The following is a 25,723-nucleotide window of genomic DNA, read 5'->3' as shown; positions in this document are numbered from 1 at the left end:
ATAACTAAGCTGAAAGCCAGTGGGACGACCTCAGGTCCTGACGTTCAGACGTGTGCGGGACTGTAAGGGGAAATCGAGGAGGGGTTGTAAAACTGAGGTCCTGTTTCAAGCAACTCCGATGCAGCAGTTACTAACGCCCAGCTCATTGCCTCTTTGCGTCTGGCATTTGTATTTAAAAACCTGGTAATTCAGAAAGTCTAAAATCGGCACTAAAGAGCATCTCAGCTTCTCTCCTTCCCATCCTCCTCCGGGTCCGTCTCCCGCTTGTGTGTAAACAGGACTGGTCCTCTCCCCGTCTCCTGCCCCCCGTGCACTCGAGCCGCAGGCAGTCCGAGCTGACACGAGGGCGAAGCGGCGAAGCCCGATCAATCACCTCGGCGCAGGCGGACGCCCGCGGAGCAGAGAAGAGCGCTTTCCCCACGCAAGGCAGACACAGCTCTGCACAAAGCCATGCCCGTGCGAGGCAGCAACAGTTGTGCTGGGGAAACCGTCAGCGAGGGAGAGCTGAAGAATCAGAGGACAGTCGATCTGCGGCATTAATCCAGCAGAGCAGCCCGCTGTGGTGCACGGGAGAACTGATCCGCCGCGTTGTAAACCATTCCTAACGACTACCTGCAGCAAATCAGTCCGCGGTTTTACAAGCTCCGCAGTTGAATATCTGTATTAAGTTTATTTTATTGACACCTACTCATGACGTACCATCTCAAAACACTCTAAAATGAAAGATGGGGAGACACAAATTACGAACCTAAAATAAACAGAACTAAAAACCGGACCGTATAAATCAGAATCTGAGAGGTGGGAGATGATTAAGGCTCCAGTGAGTTGAGTGCTGGTCACTCCTCAGTTCCTGCTACTAGGAAACTACTCTTCCTGTTACTAGAAAAATACTATGAAGCCAAACACTCCTTCCCAGGAGGAAAGAGAAACAACAAGACCTAGGGCCGAAGCTAATCATGAAAGATTGGGCGGTTTTTCTTTAAAAAAAAAACTGCATTTAATTTGTATGTGAGAGATGTCTGTCATCCGTCACCATCAAGCGTCTCCTTCAATTTTTTTTAGCAATAGCTCATAATCATTAGATGCATTTGCTGTTATTTAAATGACTTTTGTCATACTGTATAGAGAAGGCTTTGAGGAACCATTAGCAACCGTATACATCTTAAATCTCACTGACCTTCTTACTTAGCGTTTATTAAAATGAGAAATCTGAACAGAATTATGATGAATTGTAAGATACCCTACCAAAGCCTCACAGCTTTTGTCCGAGAACTAAGGGGGGGGAATCAATTATTTCCTGTGACTGGCTTCTATAAATAAACCGAAAGCATATTTCACTCCCCTTTCATGAATAAACCTTTTGGCTTTTTTTCCGAATTGCGTGCTTGCCTGTCCTTTTATTTATCAATAACGAAGGCAGATAGATACAATCGCCGAGAAGAAAAATACAGCTGAGCCCGCGACACACTGCACAGACAGCCAGCACCGCATATATATCACAGGTTTCTTGTACTGCGCGTACTGCAACATGGCCCTCAGTCTCAGGGTGGTGTTTTATTACGGTTTGAAGATGCCTTGACATAGGCTTTTAATATCAATGACTGATGCACGTGTTGGTGTAGTTCCAACAGATCCCTTTTACTGACCTCTGATAATATAGATCGCGAGACTCTATCCCTGCCACTCGCGTGATTTTTTTTTTCTCTTGGCCCGCTCTCGACCGCGAGGCGAAGTGACAGAAAAATGTATCGGATCTCGTGCCCTTTTCATTTCGCCCGTTTATTTTGACCCCCCTCGCGGGCCCGAGAGTGGACTGCTTGAGCGAGCCCCCTGCGGTCCAACCGGGCGGGACAAATTTTGGAAAAAGTGCTCAGGTCACCCGATTACGGCGGACGCCACACAACCAGGTATATGTAATTTCCATCATTTCCGTGCAAATTGTGCAGGAGGGTCTGTATGAAAATGAATGCATTACATCTCGTTTATAAATGTTTTATTATATTATGATAACTTCATATAATGGAGTTTTACGGACACAACGCCTATTTCTGCCCATTTATTTTTTTAAATCCCAATTAGTAAACCTAAACAAGCCGACAGCATAGGCCAAACGTCAGGATGTGAACCCACAACACAGCAAGCTTCGGTCATAAACATATTTGCTCGGAACGTTCTTGCAAAACCGAACGTCATCGCTCTGTCTGCCTTCAAAAAAGAGCTAGGCATAGACTAGGAATTATACAGTGATTTTACTCAACTTTCAGTTCTCATGACCGAAGAGAAGCGGACCAGCATCGTTTTGTCCTTTGCTCTCTCTGCAAAACGTTTAGAACTGCAGTTTAAATGGACTTTGAGGGTCTTATTTACTGTAATAAGGCGCAGAAGCTCTTACCTGCAATTCGGGTGGCTGACGCCATCGCCGTTCGTGACGTCACACTAGGACTACGCTGTCCTCCTGACACACCTGCGCAGGTGAGCGCGTTCGCGCGTGCAGGCGCAGAGTGCATCTGCGCCCATTCGGAAACTTATATAATGAGATAAACGGGGAACATAACCAGATAGCGTGTCAGGTTGCACGCCACTCGCTCTATACAATCAAAAGTCCTGAGCAAAATTACGGAGGATTTTCTGAACGAGACTAAAACAACCCATTTTTCGGTGAAATGTTCACACGTGTGCAAAACGTTCACGATAAGCAAAGTGACGGAAATGACGTCAATTCACGAGTGCATTTTTAGACATGGTAGAGGTGTTATTTTAAGAGCAAGAAGCAACTGGGAATTATGGCGGTACGAATATTCGCTAGATCGCACCGTTTCACAATGTAACAGGGCAGAACCGTCTAAACAAACTTCTGATTCCACTCGGCTTTCCTAAACTCAGAGCTGGCAGCCAGGGATAGTTAGAGAGGCCAAGGATTGATCTCAATGGGAGTTTTACTGCCTAGCAATCGAGAGTCTTTGATTAATGACCGGCAATGCCCAGATATAAATGATGATATTTGCACATATGAACCTGAGGAGTGTCTGGGAGATGAGGTGTCTCCTCCAGGGCTGAGGGGCTCTGGGAGACACGGCTGTTGGGAATGTGGGTGAAGGCACTGGCACAGGGCCCCCAGTCCCGCTCGTTGAAGGCCACAGCTCAGCAGGAGTTTTCCATTAAATCATCAATAACCTAAGATTTATGGATTGAGCATTTAAACGAGTCCAATCAGGAGTTAATTGGCTCAATTGAAAGATTTTCCAAAGGTTTCCAGCTGGTTTGTGGAGATCTAATAACCCCCTGCAGGCTGCAGGCTGTGACAACATGGATCTGGGACCCCCTGTCCATTAATGCAATGTTGAGGAATGAACAGCAGGGGGCGCACTATCCTGATTTAAATTATAGTCGATGCTCTCCCAATAGTGGCTTTTGAGCTCAACAATCTGACTCCAATTTCACAGCAGAAAGCAAGGTGTGCCAGTTTTTGTTTTAACCAGTTACTGTCTCTCGTGTAGAACCCAATGCAAGGTGCAGGATGTTCCATCCCCGTTGTGCGTAAAATTAACAAAGACTGTCAAGAAGGAGCAGCTGGGGTTCACTCTCCACCTTCATCACGTTCCACCAAGCTGCTGACAGACCCCATGATGGAATCCAGCTACTGTGCAGAAAAGGAGCCTGTCTGCCCCCTCCGAGTATCTGTGTAGGTGTTTGTTATTCTTCATTTATTCGGCTGTTTTGTACCCAAAACACACAACTTATGTTGTATAGGTGGGCACATCACTAGAGGTGTCTGGAGTGCAATACTTTGATTGAGGGTACAACAGTGCCTGATTCAGGAGTCGAACCCGCAAACCTCCTGGGGAAAAGTCCAGAAGCCTGACCCCTCCTGCTCACTTTCCTGGGACATGGACACTGAGCCACGTCTTCTGAGATAGTGCTCAGTGAGTCTTACTTCACAGGAAGTCTGGGGGGTGGGAAGGGACTTTTCTCCCCTCAGGACTGTATTTCAAACTCGCGGCATCTTTTCAGCCCTGAGCAAGTTCATTTCAGGGCTCTGTTGTACGCCGATACTGTAACCCGCTGTTTAGGATTCAGAAACTGTAGCGGCAGCCGTCAGAAATGTCACAATCTGCAAAGACAGCCGAGACGGGCTGGGAAGAAGGCGTGCAGGAGTGTCAGATTTTATTGATCATATAAACCCACTCATACACTACTCTGAGAGAAGTGCAGACGGCGATTATTCTGCGACTCATACGGGGGCTGACACTATCTCCTGGCACTGGTGTTTAGATCGCTCGAGAGTCGACTTATCAAGGTATCATGATAAGGCGGAGGGATTTATGCCCGGATCCGTGCAAGCTCCTAGCCAAAAAAAAAACAACAACAGCAAGGGAAAAGGAGAGGGGCTGGTTCTGCTCATCACAGAAATAAGACTCTTCATTCCCAAACGTTTCCTCCTCTGTCTTCTTCGGAGCGGCCCTGAAGCCCGGGGCCGGAGCGTTTGAAACAGGCAAGCGAAGAGGAACGTCGCTTTGTCTGAAGTGCGTTGGCCCTGGAATTCTGGGAGTGTGGCCCGGCCAGCAAAGAGTTAACGCCAATCTGTATTCATCAGTTAATCAAGGCTAAAAAGGAGTAATGGAGCTCTCTTCCAGCAAGCTTTGGTGTTTTGCTGCAGATTAAGTACCAATTTGCATAGTACCTTTATTCATTTTCATCTGCCTCTGAGACAGTTTGTCCTTTTTGGACACAGTCAAGCGTAGCCTCCAGGCACGTTTGACAAATGAATTTCCGTGGCGCTGTTTTTAGGGTAGAGACAGGGCACTGCAGTGACAGTAATTGATAGCCGACGTGGTAAATAGTGCAGAACTTTTTTAATAGAAGTACAAGAGGTATTTAAATATTTCAGTAATGGAGAAATATGAAGCAGAGGAGGGATGAGGAGGTGGGGGGGTAGCAGGAGTGTGTGTGTGGGGGGGTTCTTGTTATGGGAACTGAATGAGATCGGCTATATTTAAAAGAACAGTGCGTGTGCCTCTCTCCATTAACCCATACCAGAGCCTGGATAAGCAGCAGGGAATCTGTCTCAGAGGTACAAGCTGCAGATAAAACTCGTGCAGACTTCCCTCTTCAAGCAGTCTGGCGTGCCGTGGTCTTGCATGTGCGTCAGGGGGGCATGAGGCAGTGTCACTTGGGGGCAAGGAAGGCAGGCAGCTTGGCATCAGCAGTGAGGCGTAGATGTTGCCGATGGATGTGGGCTTCTGCGTGTTGTAAGAAACCTTGCACTAACCAGCCCTTGTTGTGACACAGGACAGTGCATTTCTGATGGTGATAGATGCAGGGACTTCTCACCAAAAACAGGGAAAGAAGAAAGGGAAACACAAAGGAGAGGACGGAGGAGTGCCTTTAAGACCAAGAACAAGCGACCCCTTCTTTACACAAAGGGTGGTGGGGGGCTGGAACAAGCTACCTGGCCTGTTGTTGAAGCCAATGCCCTAGCTTCTTTCAGGAAACAGCTGGATCAGCCTCTCAGATCAGCTACCCAATCTGTTCCTCTTCCTCTGGTTTGTTTCCTGTGTTGTGGTTTTTAAGGAAGAAAAGATATAGCCCAGAAAAAGCAAACCTCAAACACATTTAGGATGGATTTGGAGTTGGGATACAGGTGGCCCAGTGAGACCCAGGGAGGGGTGTCAGGGGATGCAGTGAGAGTCTCATGCAGTCTGGGTCTCGTGTCCACAAACGAGACTCTGACAGACACCCGGAGAGCTGAATTCCGAGCTCGTGTCAGGGAGGGCCCAGGGTCTGCAGCCTGGAGCTTCAAAATGTGCATCTGTCTGGAGGACGGATTCCTACTGCTCTTCTGAAAGAGATTCCTCTCGTAATAGTTTGGCTACATACCCCTGGAGTAGCCATAATGGCACAGGGTGGGGGGGAATCATGGGAATAAAATAAGATTAAATGAGCAATTCTTTCATTGCTGGATCAGCACACAAGCAAGTTCTCCAACCTGTGGCTTAGCCTTTCTAGAACTTATAAAGCAGGTCTGTGCCTTGTGCTCTGGTCTCTGTGGCCGAGCTCTGACCTGAGGCACACAGTGGGAAACCTGCAATTTCACCCAAGTTGTCCATCGTCCAGCATCCATCAGTAACTTTAAACACAAGGTAAGGCAAGACAAAGGAGAGGCTGCATTCCATACAGCTGAATGTCCTGATACCATATCTCTTGCCACGGGCAGGTGGACCCCATTTATTTCTTTCAAAGTCTTTCTGCTTCTCTCTGTTGGGATGAAGAGCAGATCGAAGACGCACAAGAGTTAGATGCCTGGGTAAAGTCCACACTGCTGCCACCTTTCCCCCTGCTGTGAGCCATGACTAAAAACACCAACAGCTCAAGTCAAAATCCCCTTGATTTTCCCCATTGGGAAGTCATGCATGCTGCAACCTTGCACACTGCTGTCCCTCCTGCTGTTAGGGAGAAGTGGACGGAGAAGTGTGATGACCAACAGCGACGTCACTTCTGCACCCAGTTCCAAAGCTGGCAAACCCAAGTAGCTACCATGACCTCGAGCTCCACCCACCCAGGTAAAGCACAAGACAGGCGCCCCAGCTTTGATCTGATGGTCTAGGAGAGGCTACAGCACTGCTCCCCACCTACGGGAGGCCCTGGGCACTGGAGCTACAGGAGCTGGTGGGGTGAGGGGCAGGGAGGAGCCTTTAGAAGGTGAATTTCCTCCCAGCAAGGCGCAGCTGCTGTGGGACAGCATGGACGAACCCCCGGGAGGCTCAGCTCAGCCTGGGGAGGCTCTGCTCTCTGTGAGCAAGTCGTGAAGACGGGGGGTCAGTCTGGGGAGTCTGTCTCCTGGAGCTGCTGCCCTCTCATCATTGCGCACTCTGTGAAGTTCACTTTTTTGGCCCTTGGAGTCACAAAGAAAATTCTGCACAGGACCCAGATCAGTCCTTCTGACCCCCCAGAGTGTCTCCCCGTCCTTCTGACTTGCCCACCGAGAGCTGAGCCCCCCAGACTGACTCCCCGTCCTTCTGACTTGCCCACCGAGAGCTGAGCCCCCCCAGACTGACTTCCCGTCCTTCTGACCTCCACCCAAGGCCACTGCGCTCAGCCTGCGGGGGGTGTGGAGGATTACACACCAGCGAACAGCCTGTGCTCGACTGGCAGGGGAGGAAGGAAGGGAGATATTGAGGAACAGTAGCAGGGAGGGGAGAATTGAGATTCTGTCTACATTCCGGCAGAAGGCTGGGGTGAAATCTTTGACGTTAATTGATAGCAAACGTTGTAAACAGTTCATAACACCTTATCTATTTCCTAGTGAAAGTGGTGTTCTCTCCGCGGGAAGGGTGATTAATAGTGGCCATCACTCACTGTCCCTGCTCGCTGAAAGGCAGCCCAGAGCCCGGCCCTCCTCTGGACTGTGATAACAAGCAGTAGGAATAATGAGGGCTGTCATTCCACTTTTCACTTTGATGGAAAGTCGTTACTGGAGTCAAAGCTGAGGCCACACAGCCATGAATCAAGCTGCTCTGCTATGAAATTAAAATAAAATCAGGCGGACCGCCTGCTTACCTGAGCCACTTAAAGAGACAGCCCTGCTTTTAGTGCCAGGAGAGCTCCCTCCTTCAGCAGCCCATGTCCTCAATAGGTGAATTCCAGACTCCAAGCTCCTTGTTTTCCTGGCTCTCCTGTTCCCAGGCTTGTTGAATCTATAGGTCACGTCTCACCTGCTCTCACTAGATGGGCGAATGGCCTCCTGTCGTTTGTGGCCTTTGTTGGCTCTCTGAGCCCTGAGAGTGCTGACTCCAGGGCAGGATCGCAGCTGAGGGGCCCTGGTCCTCCTTCGCAGGTGGCCTACACTCGCCTAGAAATTGTAGTGTGGGCACTCTACGGATGGACAAGGGGGCTGAGCCTGGAACAAGCTCATTCTAAGGGTTCTTTACATGAAGGGTTGTGGGAGTATGGAACAAGCGGCCCTGCCAAGCTGATGAAGCCGACATCCCGGGTCGTTGCAGGAATTAGCTGTATGAGACCCTGCCCATCAATTAGGCTCTGCCAGACAGGCTAGATACGGCCAGCAGCCATATCACTCTGCAACTCCCAGCTGGCAGCCCACTGGAGCTCAGCAGGTGTGAGCCTGGTCAGTACCTGGAGGGGAGACTCCTGGGAAAAACTAAGGTTGCTGCTGGAAGAGGTGTTAGAGGGGCCAGCAGGGGGCGCTCACCCTGTGGTCTATGTGGGTCCTAATGCCCCAGTATAGTGACGGGGACACTATACTGCAAACAGGTGCCGTCCTTCGGATGAGACGTAAAACCAAGGTCCTGGTCATTAAAAATCCCAGGGTGTTTCTCGAAAAGAGTAGGGGTGAAACCCTGGAGTCCTGGCCAAATTTCCCATTGGCCCTTACCAATCATGGCCTCCTAATAATCCCCATCTATGAACTTCATCACTCTGCTCTCCTCCCCACTGAGAGCTGTTGTGTTGGGGAGAGTACTGGCGCATCATCCAGGTGGGGCTGGAGGGGATCCCCATTACCTGTAAAGCGCTTTGAATGGAGTGTCCAGAAAAGCGCTATATAAGTGTGATCAATTCTTCTTATTATTATTAGATGGGTTGAATGGCTTCTCTAAGTTCCTGTGTTCGGTGTGATAGTTGTCCCCTTTTCAGCGAGGGGAGATAAAAGTGACAAGGAGTCATCCTGGGGTGAGAAATGTAACTGTTACTGAGGAGTTTAATGTGCTGCAAGTACACGTACTCTTACCATCTTATTATTATTGCAAATGAGAAATATTTACCTTTATGTGAACAGACTCTACCTTCTGACAGAACAGATTAAGTTGCAGACTTAACTATCGGCGCACTTCATCGGGGAAAAAAAATACTAAACAGCGGGTGTTTGCTGAGATTAAATATACAAGATCTGTGGCTGGCTGCCTTTTCTACAACTGCTCTCTTCTGCCCCCTGCTGTGCCAAACACGCACCTACACATGAGGAAATTCAACAGCTCCATCCTGCCAAGTCATACAGGGTGGGCTGCAGTTAAATAAGGTGACCAGCAGGTGGCACTCTTCTGCCTGCACCACTGGGTCAAAAACCAGGTGGGACACTGCCGTTGTACCCTAGAGCAAGGTACTTCACTCAGGTTATTCCAGTCAACAGTAACTAATTGCATCAATGTAGCTCTTTTGCATCCCAAAGGATCGCATAGTACTTCACATCTAGGAAGGGTCCCTTCATGTGCACTCACCCCACTGCAGTGAGGCCATCAACTCCTCTGAAAGCACCACGGGACGTTTAATGACCAACTAGCCAAGACTACGGCGTTGACTCTCATCTGAAGGACAGTACCTCCTGCAGCACAGCATCACCGTTCACTAAATGTCCGACACCGCATTGGAAATCCAGGTCTACAAACCCCACCCTGCTACAGAAATAGGTGAAGCTCTAGGACACTTCAATCTGCAATTGGAAACATTCCTTTTTATCACCTCCCTTCCAAATACGAGTTCTCCAGAAGCATGGTTTCAAGTCTGGTGCGAAGAAAGTCTTTTTACTGACCCTCACAGAAAATCCACCTGAGTCTTAAGTATGCATGGCCAGTGACTGAATGTTGCTCTATTGCTTTTTTGAGAAACAGAAGGGTCTGGGGTCTGGGTTCCCATTGTCCCAAATCATCAGCAGGATGTCAGAGTGTGTCCACTGGGCCTTGTGTGTGTGTGTGTGTGTGTGTGTGTGTGTGTGTGTGTGTGTGTGTGTGTGTGAACACTGTCAGTGCAACGTGCCAGGGTGACAGAGACGTCAATAAACGCAGCAGAGACAAGACCAACGGATAATAATACTTGAACAGTATTTACCACACTTTATGGCTGCAGAGGCACCGATAGAAAAAGATGCCTCTCAGTCCCTGGGCGGCGTGTAAGCAGAGGGAAGCAGAACTGCAGGCCAATAAAATCAAGGCGCGAGGCTGAACGGGGGTTTCGGTTTAAAAGAGGCTCCACCGATCTAGCCGCCAGAGCTCTGGAATGACTGTCAGGGAGCTGGGAGCTAAACATTAAGAGATTGGATTTATGCAAATGGCCAAACTCCGGCTGTGTGGAGATGGGATTCGCGCCGGCGCTCCTAATGAAATGGCGCCCGCTGTATTAATCGGAGCAGCTCTGCGGGCCAGCTGGCAGCTGGATGGCACTGCGAGTGTTTGTGTGTGTGTGTGATTTTCCCCCCCTCTGCGTGCCAGCAGCCCGGAGGCACCACGCCAGGCCAGAGACTTGAACCCGGCCGAAACGGATTTCCGGAGTCGGGGAAAGACGGACCCCCCCCTCCCCCCCCCCTTCGGACCCACGCGCCCTTAACGCGTCTCGCCGGGGGAGGGCTCGGCAGCCCACGGAGAGGCCCGAGCTGCACTTCAAGGACACAAGCGCCAGGCCCTGCAAACGCACAACAGCTCTGACAGACTCGCAGCGGCACCTTCACTGACCCGGAATGGGTGCAGGGTGCAGGAGGGAGAGGAAAATGCCACAGGCCTGGCAGGGTGGAGGAGAGACACTGGAGGGACCTGGCTCGTGGTCAGAAGGGCAGATTCATGGTGTAATTACTCCTGGTCCCTGTGCGCTACCAGCTTTTGTGTTTTTTTCAATTGTTTTTTAACTTCATTTAACCAATTTTTAGCCACCTGAGCTCCATGCAAAGACACGACTTGACTAAATTATTCAAGAGAGCGGGTTTAATTTGCAGCAGCGGTGCCTGGAGACACCAGTAAAAACAATGCATTAATTTTCATTTTACTGCTGGCTACAGCACAGGCTCTTTGCAGTGTGTGTTTTAGTTGGGGGGGGGGGAATGCTGATTAACAACAGCATCGCACAGAACCTTTTCATCAAAACACAATATACTTTATTTACTGTCAAAGAGAGGGGGCTGGTGGTCTTCTGCACGGGACGGACTCTCACACGGTGACTCCCATCATGTTTACAGGCCTGTCGTTGTATCGCTTGGAGATGTCGGCTTCGATCTGGAAAATGAGAAGGAGCTGCAGGGATTCTTTATTACTAACTGCCCACACACACACACACACACACCAAGGAAGCCAAAACATACCTATTCAACATTAACAGCAACATTAAACATACCTGTTCGGGTAAATAAAAACTCAGGTGGCTTTTCTTATATTAAGAAGTAACTGAAACCGTTGTGAAAGAAGCAGGTGGCTCAGCTGGAGGCGAGGCCCGGGGTTTGCGGGTTCACGCCCCACGCTGTGCCTCTCCTGTGGCGGGTAAAGCTAACTCAGAAGCCCGGACAGTCCTGTAAATACCACGCGCAGGGCAAGGAAGGGGGCCACGGTACCAGCCTCTGCAGCTCGCGGGTCCTCTGGGCCAGCAGGTCGATCTTGGGCTCCAGCCTTGCCTGCTCCGCCAGGGCCTCCTCCCGCTGCTCCTCCTGCAGACGCTGCTTCGCCGCCAGGATCTCCGCCTGCTTCAGCTTCTGCCGCAGGAGCTCGGTCACGCGCTCCACGTACCTGCCGCGCGCGTGCACACACACACGCACAGAGACATGAGATAAGATAAGATCTCCTTGCATTAGGAATTCGTCTATTCGCAGACCCCAGCTCGCTCTCCATGGGACACACAGACAGCGAGAGAAGCTGGGGGTCAGAGCGCAGGGTCAGCCATTGTACAGCGCCCCTGGAGCAGCTGGGGTTAAAGGTCTTGCTCAGGGGCCCAGTGGAGTAGGATTCCTCTGCCAGCTGCGGGATTTGAACCGGCAACCTCCCACAGCCACACGCACAGATCCTGAGCCACAGCACCACGGTTTCAACCCGCACGCGCTCAGCCGCCAGCTTCCCCTGCTGTCCCTCGGTCTGCCCTTCTGCCACAGGATCCACAGCCATGTTGATTCGTGAAAGCGAAGGTCTTTCACAGGCCGGCTACTGAGGCACTGGGCCAGAGCTGTTAACGCTGTCAGCAGGCAGACACCTCTCTACACCGGCTTCGTTTCAAGCACCAGTGAGACCAGGTCATTCTCTAATTTAACTCTAACTCTTGATCTCCGAGATCACGTGTTGCATTTTTACCATGTCAAATCTGCACCCTTGTTTACAAAGTATTCTAGATGGTCATTTGCTCAAGGGATTTGTGATTGAAATAAAATGGTTTCACATGCAGGGTTACTAATACTTACAATATGTCTGAAGGTCTGTTTATCAGTCAGTCAGGCTGATCGTATTCAGAAACCACCCCTTTTCTACCCCCTGCTGTAGCAAAAGCTGCCCTTTGGGTAAGTTGGGTGAAAGTGCTGTCTGACCTATGACCCCGCCACACCCTGGCTGCCCCCCAGCGGCCCTCACCTTGGCGACGCCTGGATGGTGAAGAGGTGCTGCATGCGCAGGTTGGTCAGCTGCTCCAGCATGGAGCGCACCTGGCTCAGCATGGCCTGGACTTTGTCCCGGGTCTGGGCCTGGATGACAGGGGGTGCCTGCTGGAACTGGCTCATGGCCAGGACGTCCCCTTCCTCGCTCATCTCGGTCAGCCTCTGCACCAGGAAGAGCTCCAGCTGCACGGGGAGAAGGGCTCCCTTAGCAATGCGGTGACCGCGAAGCACACGGCCTCCTTCCTGCTTCTGCACAAGCACAAGCCTCCTGGAGCCTCCATGCTCTGCACTTACAGAATGCACGTTTGTATTTGCGAGCCCAAGCTGTTGGTAATTATTCCATTAAACATATTTCTACCAGATGCGACGCACAGATGTTGTAAACAGTCTCACTTCTTAATTCCAGCGAACACTGTTTCTTCGCGCTCAAAAACGCGGGGTTCGGGAGGCCATTTAGCAAAATACAAGCTCAAAACTGAGGGAAAACACACAATCCTCCCTTTTAATTTCCAGTATGAAACCCACTCTCAGTTCTCAGTTCAAGCAAATGGATGATTTCCAGGAACGATGACTGGGGTTTTTAAAATGAATGATTTCATGTGTTTTGCTGGCTTCTATGCCACTGGCATAGTGCAAATAGGGCCATCTCATTCAGCGCTTCTCTAAAAATCAGGACACAGTCTGAAGAAAATGCAAATGAAACAATGATTTGAATCTCAGATGACTGTTTAGGTATTTTACAAATAACTGTCTAATAAGGCTCTTAGATTTATACTAAATACAGGGAAATACGTTGTATAATGACTTAACTGGAGTAAGTATTAATACAGTATTATTCATATTGCTGTGTTTTGGGGTCCACACCGAGAAGGGGAGTCACTGTACCTCCATGAGCTCGTTGATGAACTGGCTCCGGGTTTGGGGGTTCTCCAAGAGAGTGAGAGCGTCCTCCCCCCTAGCGACTCCGTCAGGACCTGGGAACACCCCACCCCGAAACACACACACACACCGAGGATGAATGCCATTGGACTGACAGAGGATCCAGGCCTGTGAAAACCCTGAAACACACACACCCCACACACACACCCCACACACACACCCCACACACACACCACACACACCACACACACCACACACACCACACACACCACACACACCACACACACCCCACGCACACCCCACACACACCCCACACACACACCCCACACACACCCCACACACACCCCACACACACCCCACACACACACCCCACACACACACCCCACACACACCCCACACACACCACACACACACCACACACACACCACACACACACCACACACACACCACACACACACCACACACACACCACACACACACCACACACACCACACACACACCACACACACACCACACACACACCACACACACACCACACACACACCACACACACCACACACACACCACACACACCACACACACACCACACACACCACACACACCACACACACACCACACACACACCACACACACACCACACACACACCACACACACACACCACACACACCACACACACCACACACACCACACACACACCACACACACCACACACACCACACACACACCACACACACCACACACACCACACACACACCACACACAACCCCTGGGCAGAGGCACGAACCTGCAGACACACAGAGCTTCCATTTCCTATGGCGCTGGGACAAACCAGAGGCCAGGCTGTTTGATACTGATTAATTAATTTCACTTAGCCGTAACGACAGATTCATTTCAATTCTAACAATCCGCTGGTGGGAGACCCGGGCCTGCTCTGCACCGAAGTGAAGGGGGTTTTGCAAGATGTCTACTGTGCTGGGGGCAGTGCCGACAGGGGGGAGATACAATATCCTCTTGCTGACTAACTGAGTGCTCTGTGTGCTCATGCATTCTTCACTGAGCTGTACAATTTAGAGGAGACAGCATAAGGGTCTCTGCATCCACAGGGATTCTGCTTTCCTTTTTGCAATGGCATCTCGCAGCTCTCTGCTGAAACTCAGGCCAAATCTTGCAATGCACCAGTCTGTAAGCCAACCAGAAGTGTCTGTCTAAAATCTCTGCATGAGGCTTTTAACAGCCAGGCCAAAAACCAGGTTGGCCTAATTGCTGAAAAGTTCCAGTTGGCAGCATTGCAGATACCAGCAGGGCTCCTGAATACAAACTTGGAGGGCACAGCGCCAGGCTGGCACACATCCCACTTCAGCTCCCAAGCACAAGGGCAACTGACGGCAGGGCAGAATAAGCAATGCACTGCCACCTGGTGGAAGACGTCAGTACTCCAACTCTAAAACAAAATGAAAGATGCTGCCCCCTTGTGGGAAAAATAAATATAACCCGTTTTAAGTTTCTCAGCAGAAATCTGAAAATGCCCTTTACAAATATGCCATTTTAACATTTTGAAATATGCAGATAAAGATCAAAATGTCTCCTTCAAAGCAGGGCACTTACAGTCAGTGCCCATTTCCAAGACTTCAATCTCTACTGGACTGGCTGTCTCCTCTCCCCAGTCTATTCCACCAGAGTCAGCCTCCTACAGACAGAGAGGAAGAAGCAGTAAGGCAGAGTGAAAACAGACTAATGTGAAAGAAAGAGAAAAGGCTACGCAGGAACATAAGAACACAGTTTCTTTCTGAGAAGAGAAGACATTCAGCCCATATAGGTGGTCTGGCTGCTCGTAGCTAACTGACCTGAAAATCTCACCCTGCCTTTCTTTGAAAGAAGCCAGGGTATCAGCTTTGACAAATGGCTGGGGTAGCTTGTTCCAGACTCCCACAACCCTCTGTGTAAAGCCCCCGAATGTTACGCCGTTTCAGGCCCAACAGTGCGAGTGCAAGACAGAGGGTGACGGAGTGAGAGAGAAGAAGGGCGAGGGTGAGCAGCCATCGCTCCCTCCCCTGTGTCCGCTAGTCCTGTGTTTCACAGAAATCACCCCAGGCGTCTCCCTCCCATCCGGCACGGCTGCCCCAGACCAGCAGGACCCAACTCACATCTGCGCTGGGCTCCAGGCTGATGCCCCAGTCCACTCCGTCCTCCACTGTGATCCCCAAGTCAGCTCCTGCGCCGCCCAGGTCACCCCAGTCGATCTGGAACACACACAACAGCACTGCTGCAGATGCTTCCGGGTGCCGCGCCCTCAAACGAGCTCTGAAAGACTGGCGCTCCCCCTACGTTCTCACCGTTTCCTCGCTGACGGTGTCGGGCGGGGCATCTTCTACTGGGGCTCTCTCCACGACTGTGGGGGCGACCCCTGTCCTCCACTCGTACGCCGTGGCGTTCCCCCGCTTCTGGGCGAACGTGAGCATCGGGAGGAGGGGGCCTGACCTGCCGGGGGCAGAGGGAGGGGGTGGTGAACGGGGGACAGGAAGGGGCTCTGCGAGAGAGGGGGGGAGGGGGGTCGCCGTGGGGCTCCGGCCAGGCTCACCAGTCACAGACGAAGCGTGTGAAGGCGCCATACAGCTGGATGGGCTCCTCCAGGCAGGCCGCCTCCTGCCCCAGCCGCCCCAGGCCCGAGGGCAGGTCCTTCACCAGCGCCTGCAGCTCCCTCTTCACATCGTGTCCCTGAGGACAGCGCAAGCAGCACGCTGTTCAAGTTCAAGTTTCAAGTTTCAAGTTTATTGTCATTACACCCACATACGTGGTATATGGTATAACGAAATGCTATTTAGCTAGCTCTCGGACATAAGTAGTACAAAGAGAAAAAAACAACAACAACAACAATACAATTGTGTAGCAAAAGAAAGACAGAGACAACAGGCAGTGTGCAAAAAACAACAACAGACGATGTGCAAAAAACAACAACAGGCAATGTGCAAAAAACAACAACAGGCAATGTGCAAAACAACAAAAAGGTAACAGGTTATGTGCAAAAATATGCGTCAACAGAATAAAATAAAGGGATAGAAATTATGGGGAGTGAGTTTTTGACATGTATGGTAGAGGTAGATTTTCGATGTGTGTTTGGGTTTTTGGTAAGAAAGAAAGGAAGAAGGCACTGTGAGGTTCAGATCATAGGTGAGAGGTGAGGTGAGAGTGAGAGAGGCTGGGAATTTAACAGTTTGATAGTGCGGGGGGAAAAACTGTCTCCGAGTCTGGTAGTCCGGGCCCGAATGCTCCGGTTTTCCAGATGGTCTGCATGCTGTCAGTACACAGTCAGTCCACACCGGCCGCCCGCGGTCCGCACTTTAACGATTTAAACAATTTTGGGTTTTGTGGTGGCCCTGTGGCGAAGGATCTGCGCATGTGGCTGCAAGGTTGCCGGAATCCTACTCTGTTGGGCCCCTGAGCAAGCCCCTTAACCCCAACTGCTCCAGGGGCGCCGTATAAATGGCTGACCCTGCGCTCTGACCCCCAGCTTCTCTCCCTGTCTGTGTGTCTCATGGAGGGCAAGCTGGGGTCTGTGAAGAGACAAATTCCTAAAACAAGAAAATTGTATATGGCCAATGAAGTGATCTCTCGTGACTAACTGTACCTCTCACTGATTACTAAGTGTAAGTGCACACTCTGATTCTCGTGCACGTCCACTCCACACACCATCCCTTCACACGCGCGACGCCTGCTGGCCTGCTGCCACAGGAACCGTGCCCGAGGTGCAACCGCGGCCTCACCGTGATGCCGTACTGTCTGCAAGCGCAGTAGTAGCGCTCCCTGAGGTCGGCTGCCCCGCTCTGACACTCCAGCTCCTTGCGGCTGAGCTCCTGCTGCAGCTGCTTGGCTTTGGCCAGCTGCCTCCTGAGCGCCGGCCCCTCGTAGGTCACGCTGCGCACCAGGAGGCTGGCCAGCTCCGCTGGCACCGGCGGGGAGAGAGAGGACAGCGGTCAGTGCGGCACAGCGTGGCTTCTGCCCTCAGCGCCGGAACCCAGACCCAGCTCCAGGCAGGCAGGGGGCAGTATAGTAAACCCTTGCTTTAACAGCCTTGGCATTTACTGGGCAAAATCAGAAATAGCAGACTTTCCTCACCATAAAGGGGAAACGCACACATAATACAGCAAGGTAAGAACAAATTCTCAGGAATTTTAAAACTCAACGATTCCAACAATACCAGTCAATTGCTTACAATGGGTGTTGTTTGTGTTTCCTTTGCTTTAGCTAATTTTATACACTATATTTATGCCACAAAATAAACTGTATATTTATGATAAAAAAGCACAGGAAAATGTTCCAAAAATAACTCAAAAGATCCAGAAAGCTTACGCATAGTACTTATTTTTCTTATGTAATCGTGGGTTTTGGGGGTGAAACAAACATCAGTCATGATTTAAGACACTCCCTAGTAGTCCATTAAGCTACGGGTTTACTGTAACGGACTACAGTGATGATATGACCAACGGTTTGCATGGAATCTTTGATCATGGTGAAAAATATTACCCGGAGTGCTAGTTAACGATAAGGACCGAAATAAGATGAAAACTGGGTTCAACATTACAATCAGCCCAAGCCACAGCAGGTTGGCACTGAAGGAGTTCAACTGGGAGTGGTGCACACAGTCAGTGTTGCAGACCTGCACAGTACAACTTGTAGCAGCAAGAAATGTCAGAGTGAACGAACAGACTACAAACAGCTGAGGTCTTGGAAAGTGGCAGGCTGGTGTTTCTCTTCATGTATTTGGTCTGATTTTCATGCGGCCCAGAAACAGCTTTTTCAAAAAAGGCTTCAATTCCGAAACTCTCCAAAACACCTTAGTTTTGTATAAATATCAGCTCATGGCTACTGTGATGACTCCCAGCTGATGAAGTAAAGAGCCCAGTGCTTTGCAGAGCGACTGAACAGATAAGCAGTAACTGCTACCGTGTTCTGCACCACTTGCATACCGCCCAGAGGTGATTCTAAGTCTCTTCTGATAAAGGCTTCTGCCAAACGAATAAATGTATTTGTAAGGGAAACTGCCCCTTGCCAGGCCCCTCTGGAAATCTCACACCAGTACGCTCGGCCTTACCTAAATAGGCATTATCCTTTTCATAAAGAGACAGGATCTCCTGCCAGTCCTGCAGCAGACAAAGAGAAAATAATCATAATCATAATTATAATCATAATAATAATTGTTTACACTTATATAGCACTTTTCTGGACACTCCACTCAAAGCGCTTTACAGGTAATGGGGATCCCCTCCACCACAACCACCAGTGTGCAGCCCCACCTGGATGATGCGACGGCAGCCATAGTGCGCCAGAACACTCACCACACATCAGCTCTCAGTGGGGAGGAGAGCAGAGTAATGTAGCCAATTCATAGATGGGGATTGTTAGGAGGCCATGATAGTTAAGGGCCAATGGGAAATTTGGCCAGGACGTCAGGGTTACACCCCTACTCTTTTAGAGAAACGCCCTGGGATTTTTAATGACCACAGAGAGTCAGGACCTCGGTTTTACGTCTCATCCGAAGGACGGCGCCTGTTTACAGTATAGTGTCCCCATCACTATGCTGCGGCATTAGGACCCACATGGACCTCAGGGTGAGCACCTCCTGCTGGCCCCATTAACACCTCTTCCAGCAGCAACCTTAGTTTTTCCCAGGAGGTCTCCCATCCCGGTACTGACCAGGCTCACCCCTGCTGAGCTCCAGTGGGCTGCCAGCTGGGAGTTGCAGGGTGATATGGCTGGTGGCCGTATCACCGGAAAAGAATTTGCCCGGCATCCACCCAGAGCATGTGTCTACTGTTAGCCAACGGAAAGCAGGGAAATCCTGCGCCGTGTTACAAAAGCCCATTCCACCAGGACAAGCTCTTTTCCTCACCTTCATCCTCTGAGACGAGTATCTCCCAAATATGTTCTTTGAAGATGCCTCTGTGTCCTTCAGGATCTCCACTATTCTCTGGCAGTGGAAATAGTGGATGTCTGGAACCAGAAGGAGAAAAGACATTGTGGGTGACTCTCTGGCCAAGTAACGGTTCTGTGACCCGGCACAGTGGTTTGGGCACGGGCCAGCTGTGGAAACTAGAGACACAAAGTCTCTCCATCGCAGGGAGGTTCCGACAGCACTGTGACCCCCGAGACGTCCCAGGGACGCCCCCTGCACTGCCGCAGGCTGTCACCCATGACAAAGGAAGGGGTGGGGGGGGTCAGAGGAGCGTGCCTACACTGCCTCAATCCCCACATGAGCGGCTGCCAGGTGAGAGCAGAGCCACACAAACTGGGTGGCCACACAAGAAAAATAATAATAATAATAATAATAAGAGATGTTATGGAAATGGGAAAACAAATTTCAGCAAAGCCAAAATAATTACAAAAAAGTCAATGGAACATAGCATAGGGAAGGATACAGTAAAGCTAATAATTAATTAATAATAGCCCACACAAGCTATACAGTCAATCAGAATAGTATTTTCCTTTTTCTGCACAGTATTATTCTGTTCTCCAACAGGACAGTACGAAGTGACAGATTTAAATATGCAGGTACTGTACACATAAGCACTCGCTGCTGGCGGAGATACGTGTCAGTTTCCCTTGTTCATGGTGCTCGAGGTCCGGGAGGGCACACAGGCCGTCACTCACAGGAGCCGGACAGCAGCTCCCGCAGCTCCTCGCTCTCCGGCATGTCCTGCACGGCGGTGGTTATCTTCTCCCGGATGCTCTGCACTGCGGCCTGCCACTTCAGACTGCAGTGTCGCCGGTCCACCAGCCAGTCTGCCAGGACACACACACAGCGGCTGAAGACAGGTCTTGAGTTTATTATAATAATAATAATAATAATTATTGCTTGCACTTATATAGCGCTTTTCTGGACACTCCACTCAAAGCGCTTTACAGGTAATGGGGATCCCCTCCACCACCCCCAGTGTGCAGCCCCACCTGGATGATGCGATGGCAGCCATAGTGCGCCAGAACGCTCACCACACACCAGCTCTCAGTGGGGAGGAGAGCAGAGTGATGAAGCCAGTTCATAGAGGGGGATTATTAGGAGGCCATGATTGGTAAGGGCCAATTGGAAATTTGGCCAGGACACCGGGGTTACACCCCTACTCTTTTCGAGAAGCGCCCTGGGATTTTTAATGACCACAGAGAGTCAGGACCTCGGTTTTACGTCTCATCCGAAGGACGGCGCCTGTTAACAGTATAGTGTCCCCCTCACTATACTGGGGCATTAGGACCCACATGAGCCGCAGGGTGAGCTCCCCCTACTGGCCCCACTAACACCTCTTCTAGCAGCAACCTTAGTTTTTCCCAGGAGTCTCCCATCCAGGTACTGACCAGGCTCAACCCTGCTTAGCTTCAGTGGGTTGCCAGTTGTGAGTTGCAGGGTGATATGGCTGCTGGCTTAGGCCTCACCCACCCTCCTCGGACTCTGTCTGCCCTCCCCAAACATCCCCGTCCCACCAGGATGAATTTTAAATCAAACATGCTTAAAACCGACCTAAACTGTAGAATAACAATGCACTTAATTAAATAGTAACACTTAATTAAATCCTGTTCTGAGAAAGTTTATGGAGAACTAAACTTGTTCTGGTAAACCTGTATAGTTCTTTCATATCACATGTTATAATTAGAGAGACAGAAATAAAACACCCTTTGCATAGCCCCCAAAACCATTTCAGGCTCATAAATTCCAGTTGTTAAATGTTTTATCCCTATGACCCTATTGCAGATAAAATGGGCAAACAGAGACATTTAAAAAAACAATGTCTGTTTCCTTATTACAATCTGTAGAGGGGCCTGAAGGTTGTACTGATAAAAGCACTGGCCAGTGGCTAATGTGTCTCCCAAACACTGCTGATGTACACCCTAGTTCTACAGTTTATCTTCTATTTCTGAAAGATGTGAACTTGCCCAATCAGAATCCAAGAGAACTCTCACAGTCAACACATCACTAACAAGAGCCTGGACTGTCCCGGAATAATTACCTAGGAGCTTGCTGGTCTGGATGTCAATAGGAAGCTTCTGATAGTCCTGTAAAAAAGATTAAAAACTTACTTTTCGAAGGTAAAACAAGCCTTAAAACACAGTCTGGACATCAGTATCCTTGCGTGTCAGTTATAGTCACACAAGGACCATAACGTCCAGTAACAGACTCTCCTGTGTTAATAAACGATAGCAGATATGTTGAAATCAAGCTCAACAACAGTGTAATGATTACAACTTAACCACATGCAGTTTCATTATTGTAAAAGGCCCGTGCGGATTTGAGTTAAGAACTATAATCCCTGACCCAGTAGGTTATTAAAAAAGTGTTGTTCGCAGCTCCTCGTTACATTTTTATCGCTTTCAGTTAAAAAAAACATCAGCTTTAAAGACAATTTCATAACAGATAACTGTATTGCTTAAATTCTTAATGTATAAATATGCCTCGCGTATCTATATTATTTAGTTTCTGACGAATTAACAATTACAGATCCCAAACTCTTAAAATACCTCCATTGTACTTTATGTAGCTTCTTTTTTAAATTAAAATCAGCATTTGAACTGGTTATTTCTCTTCAAGCTGACTGACAGACGCCCAGAACAGCCATGTATTTACACCGACATTGACACGTCACCCCATGTGGAACTATAGACCAATCAGAGCGCTGGAGAGACCCTTCCTAACCAATGAGAGAAAATTCCGCCCTTGAAGTTCCGTCGAGGAGTAGCCAATCTAATAGCCCATGGTCTTAAAACGGACATGGAAACCAACCAATGATTTTGTAGAATGACCAAAGTGTAGGATCAGTGCTGGTGATGGCTTATAGCTACAGGAGTAATTTCGATATTTATCCAATAGGTGGCAGTGCATTCCATTAAACTCCGTTGTAAATTCAGTATATTGTCCAGGTTTTGTACCACTAGAGGGAACCATCACCGTCGTGGTCAAAAGGATATGAATGAAATAGCAATATCTCGTAAAAAGAAGACACCAGCTGCTGAGACTAGGCTGTTTTTCCTTATTTTTACCTTTTGTTATCACTTTTATTTGAAATTTAATTTTAATTTTATTATTTCTGTAACGCATACGGCCGGCGTTGCAGGTTGCTTTGTTTAAATGATTTTTTATTAAACGTATAAAGAATGTACAAATACAACTACAACCAGAGGATCAGAAACAGGTACAAGAGAAAAAAACACAAACAGAAAAAAACATTTAACCGCCAGAGGTAATGAAGTAGATTATGGGATCAAATTGTATTTTTTTTTACATATATTTTTTCCTTGCTTTATTATTTCTCATTTTTTAAATAGAATTTAAATAGTTTCAACTCCACCTCAAAAGTACAAAAAAGGGGAGTATTATTAGACCATTTTGATTTATGAATGTGAAACTTACCCAGAATGGCTAATAAAGTTACTATAAATAAATGCTCTTTTTCCGAATTTTACAATATTTGTACAATACAGCAGTACAATAAAATATCAATATTCTTAAATAAAAAAAACACCTTTAACTGCCTGCAAACCCAGTACAGGTTGTGCGAGCCGGCTTCCCAGCGCGGCGACGTCACCGCCCTTCTCTGTGAATAGCAGGGACCACAGCTGTCGGGCTGACGGGAGATTGATTCGCCTTTGGCTCAACCGGCTGGGTCCCTGTGGAGTGACGCTAGAGGCCCGGGTTCGAGTTGGGGGGCCGACCTGAGGCGGTAGCAGGTAGGGCGCATACCCACGTGAACCTGAGAGCGCTACATTTCACTATTATTATGTTATTCAATCGTTTCATGTAAAATAAGCCCCTCGTTAAAAACGAACAGTCAGACAGCTCCTCAGTGTTCACTTGAAGTGTTGTGAACTTTTAGTCGGGTAAATCTGTGTGGTATCTTTCCAAGACCCTAGCAAAGTTCACAGTTGGGGGTGGGGTGAATCCTCTTTCTTGAGAATGATTGTCACATTAAAAGTGGCAACAAACACGTGTGTTAAACACATTTGACACACTGAATGGCCTTGTCTCTGGTGTTATGTTGGGTAACTGTGGGGCTGGAGCTCTGAGCCAAACTTCTTCCACAGACAGCCCGCACGGTGTCCTGTGAGCTTTTCCCAGGCTCTATCGACCCACAGCTCATGCTGATAGCAGCGGTGGGCACAGATACCGTGCAGCAAAACGCTGAGGGCTGAAGGACGTGGCAAGGCAGGGGAGAACCGAGGTGAAGCTCTGAATAAAACAGAGCTAGAGCTCCACAGCACATGGGAGGAAAGGAAAGCTATATGGAAGTGCATTTAAAACAAAGATGTGCTTTACACAAAGGGTGGTGGGAGTGTGGAACAAGCTACCGGTTCCATACTGTTGAATCCAACACCCTGGCTTCCCAGGAGAAATCCTGGGATCAAGTGAGCTACAAGGAACCCATCGTGCTAGAAGGACAGAACTGCCCCCTGTTGTCTGTGATCTTTCCTATTGTTTTTGTGTTCCGGATCCAGAGGGAACAGGATAAGGAATACTAGGAAGGGCGATAAAAGGTGAGCAATGCAGTAGCACTGGACACAGTGTGAATCAGATTTTGTGCCTGAAAGGGGACGTGATCGGACAAAACAAAAGGCAGATCCTCCCTGTGTCATGTGTAAACACTGCAGCACATAGAACTGAGCCCCACCCAGGGTTTCGAGTGAGCCCAGAAAAAGCAGGTGCCTTAACACGGGCGTCCGTTTGCTTTGTCTGTGCGTATCACTGTAGCAGGGGTCCGAAACACTGGTCCTCCAGGGTCACGATCAGGCCAGCTTTCCGGGTGTCTGTAGATCACCACTCGCTTCAAACCTGTTGCAGAAGGGTTCTATTAGTCCAAAGCAATGGCGTGTAACTGCTCGCATCCTCGCAAAACAACGCGCTGTGTTGTGATCCTGCCGATATCGGACATTGCCTTTGGTCAACTTGGAGTTTCGCTCCCACTCCTTGCAAACAGGCGTGTTGCCTTTCACTTGTTTTTTTTTTAGCCCCAGTCTCTGTTGCACAAAAGGAAATATTGGTTTTACAGGTTTTTTATGTGCAGTATTTACAGTACGCCTTATCTCCCGTGTCCGCTCTCCCTGTGAGGACTTTGATTAGACTGCACGGCGGGGAGGTACGGCTCTTTATAAGCGGTGCTCCTCTGGCGCCACTTGCTGTGCAGGCCTCTGCCTCCAGAACGGTATCGCTGTGTAAACTGTGCTGGGCCCAGCCTGGAGGCTCGGAAACGGAAGGGTCCAACTCAAAACACGGGGAAATAAAATGGAAATCGAACCCCCCCACCCCCCCAAAAAAAATATTTTTTTCGCAGAGGAAATGTCATTTTTAAAGATGAGTGCTAGTCTGGGAAATCAGTGGCGACCTGCAGTTTCATTCTGTGCCGAAGTAAAGTTATGACATCTAATCTTTACTGTGACATCGATTTTTTTGTTCATTTGAAGTGAAATTACAAAGGGGTCACCAGGGATACTAATATATAAGATTTCTGCTGCTGCACAATGTGATCATGATAACAGTAACCTCTGCACACAAAGAAGCAGCCCAGTCACCAGGCTTGTGTCATTAACCACTCTTCCAGGCTTAATGTGCTATAACACTGCTGGACAGCACTAGCACTCCCGGAACCAAGGCAATATTTCCATTATCTCATCATCTCTATCCTGTTTAGGGGCTGTTGTCCATTCACCTTTCTTTCAACAGGCCCACCTTAATGGCTTTGAAGTCTTAACGTTGGTGACCACTGCCTGAGAGTACAGCAGCAGTGTACCAGCAGGGATGTGAACCTGCAATCCTCTAGTTACAAGCCCAGAAGCCTTAAGTGTGACCGCACACTGCTGTGCCCTGAACCTGCTCCAATTCCACGTGTGCATTGCTGAGCGGACTGGTCCCATTGTGCTGCTCATCAGGGAGAGCATCCGCTGAGGAAAGGAAAATCAGAACCGTGCTCTGCACCCCCTTTTCTCCATGAAATGATCGTTCCCGAAGTGGTGCACCCCTCTCCCTCCAAAAGCTGCTCCACCATAGTGAAAAAGCCCAGATCACAGTAAATTACAATAAGGCAAAGCAGAAGCCCCAGTACATTTCCTTTCTGGGTCATCCAGAGTCTTTCTTTGCTCAAAATGCTTGCAGTTACAGGCAAGGCAGCTGCAGGGTGCAGGATCTTCATAAGGGGGCAGATCACTACAGCAGTGTGTGTTAGTGAAGAGGGGGACAAACGGGATTATTTACTTACTCCTGGTCTCTCGGCTCCCCACGGGTTTCAGGCAAAGCACGAGTACCCCCACCCCACGCCTGTGTGGACTGGCACTGCCTGAATCGCGCAGCAGTCCAGCTCTGGTCCAGCAGTCTCAGCTCTGGACTGTTAGGGAGCAGGGAAACCCCTTTTCTAGTCACTTTCTCTGGAGGCCTCCTGGATTTGTTGGAAAAACAGCAGAACAAAAAGGCCGAAGTTGCCAAGGCGTCAATTCAGCACAGAATGTGTCATTCTTCTCTCTAAAAACTC

At 49.3% G+C, this 25,723-nt stretch overlaps 2 protein-coding genes across 2 annotated transcripts in view; both read right to left on the bottom strand.

Moving 5' to 3' along the window:
• pdk2a (pyruvate dehydrogenase kinase 2a) overlaps positions 1-25,723 on the bottom strand; it is a 195,083-nt gene that overhangs the window by 91,014 nt on the left and 78,346 nt on the right. The gene's annotated exons all lie outside the window — the stretch shown is intronic.
• On the bottom strand, positions 10,854-21,860 carry cdk5rap3 (CDK5 regulatory subunit associated protein 3). The gene is made up of 14 exons (XM_088622769.1): positions 21,729-21,860; positions 21,221-21,266; positions 19,875-20,006; positions 19,117-19,217; positions 18,319-18,367; positions 16,991-17,169; positions 15,808-15,944; positions 15,563-15,707; positions 15,374-15,469; positions 14,835-14,916; positions 13,235-13,323; positions 12,327-12,532; positions 11,327-11,498; positions 10,854-10,994 (listed from the first exon to the last, which is right to left on the bottom strand). The coding sequence occupies exons 1-14, from the start codon at positions 21,732-21,734 to the stop codon at positions 10,929-10,931; spliced, it is 1,506 nt and encodes a 501-aa protein (XP_088478895.1). The 5' UTR covers positions 21,735-21,860; the 3' UTR covers positions 10,854-10,928.

Source organism: Lepisosteus platostomus, chromosome 28 (assembly GCF_059453375.1).
Source record: "Lepisosteus platostomus isolate fLepPlt1 chromosome 28, fLepPlt1.hap1, whole genome shotgun sequence".
Classification (NCBI taxonomy): Eukaryota; Metazoa; Chordata; class Actinopteri; order Semionotiformes; family Lepisosteidae; genus Lepisosteus; species Lepisosteus platostomus.
Note: the sequence above shows the minus strand (reverse complement) of the source record. Positions and strands in the feature narration are given on the sequence as shown.

What these genes read in the sequence shown, in the direction of transcription:
- cdk5rap3 (XM_088622769.1), bottom strand. An exon ending in GGAGCTGCTGTCCGGCTCCT is followed by an intron (nt 19,218 to 19,874) that starts GTGAGTGACGGC and finishes TTCTGGTTCCAG; the next exon opens with ACATCCACTATTTCCACTGC. An exon ending in ACTCGTCTCAGAGGATGAAG is followed by an intron (nt 18,368 to 19,116) that starts GTGAGGAAAAGA and finishes TGTCTGCTGCAG; the next exon opens with GACTGGCAGGAGATCCTGTC.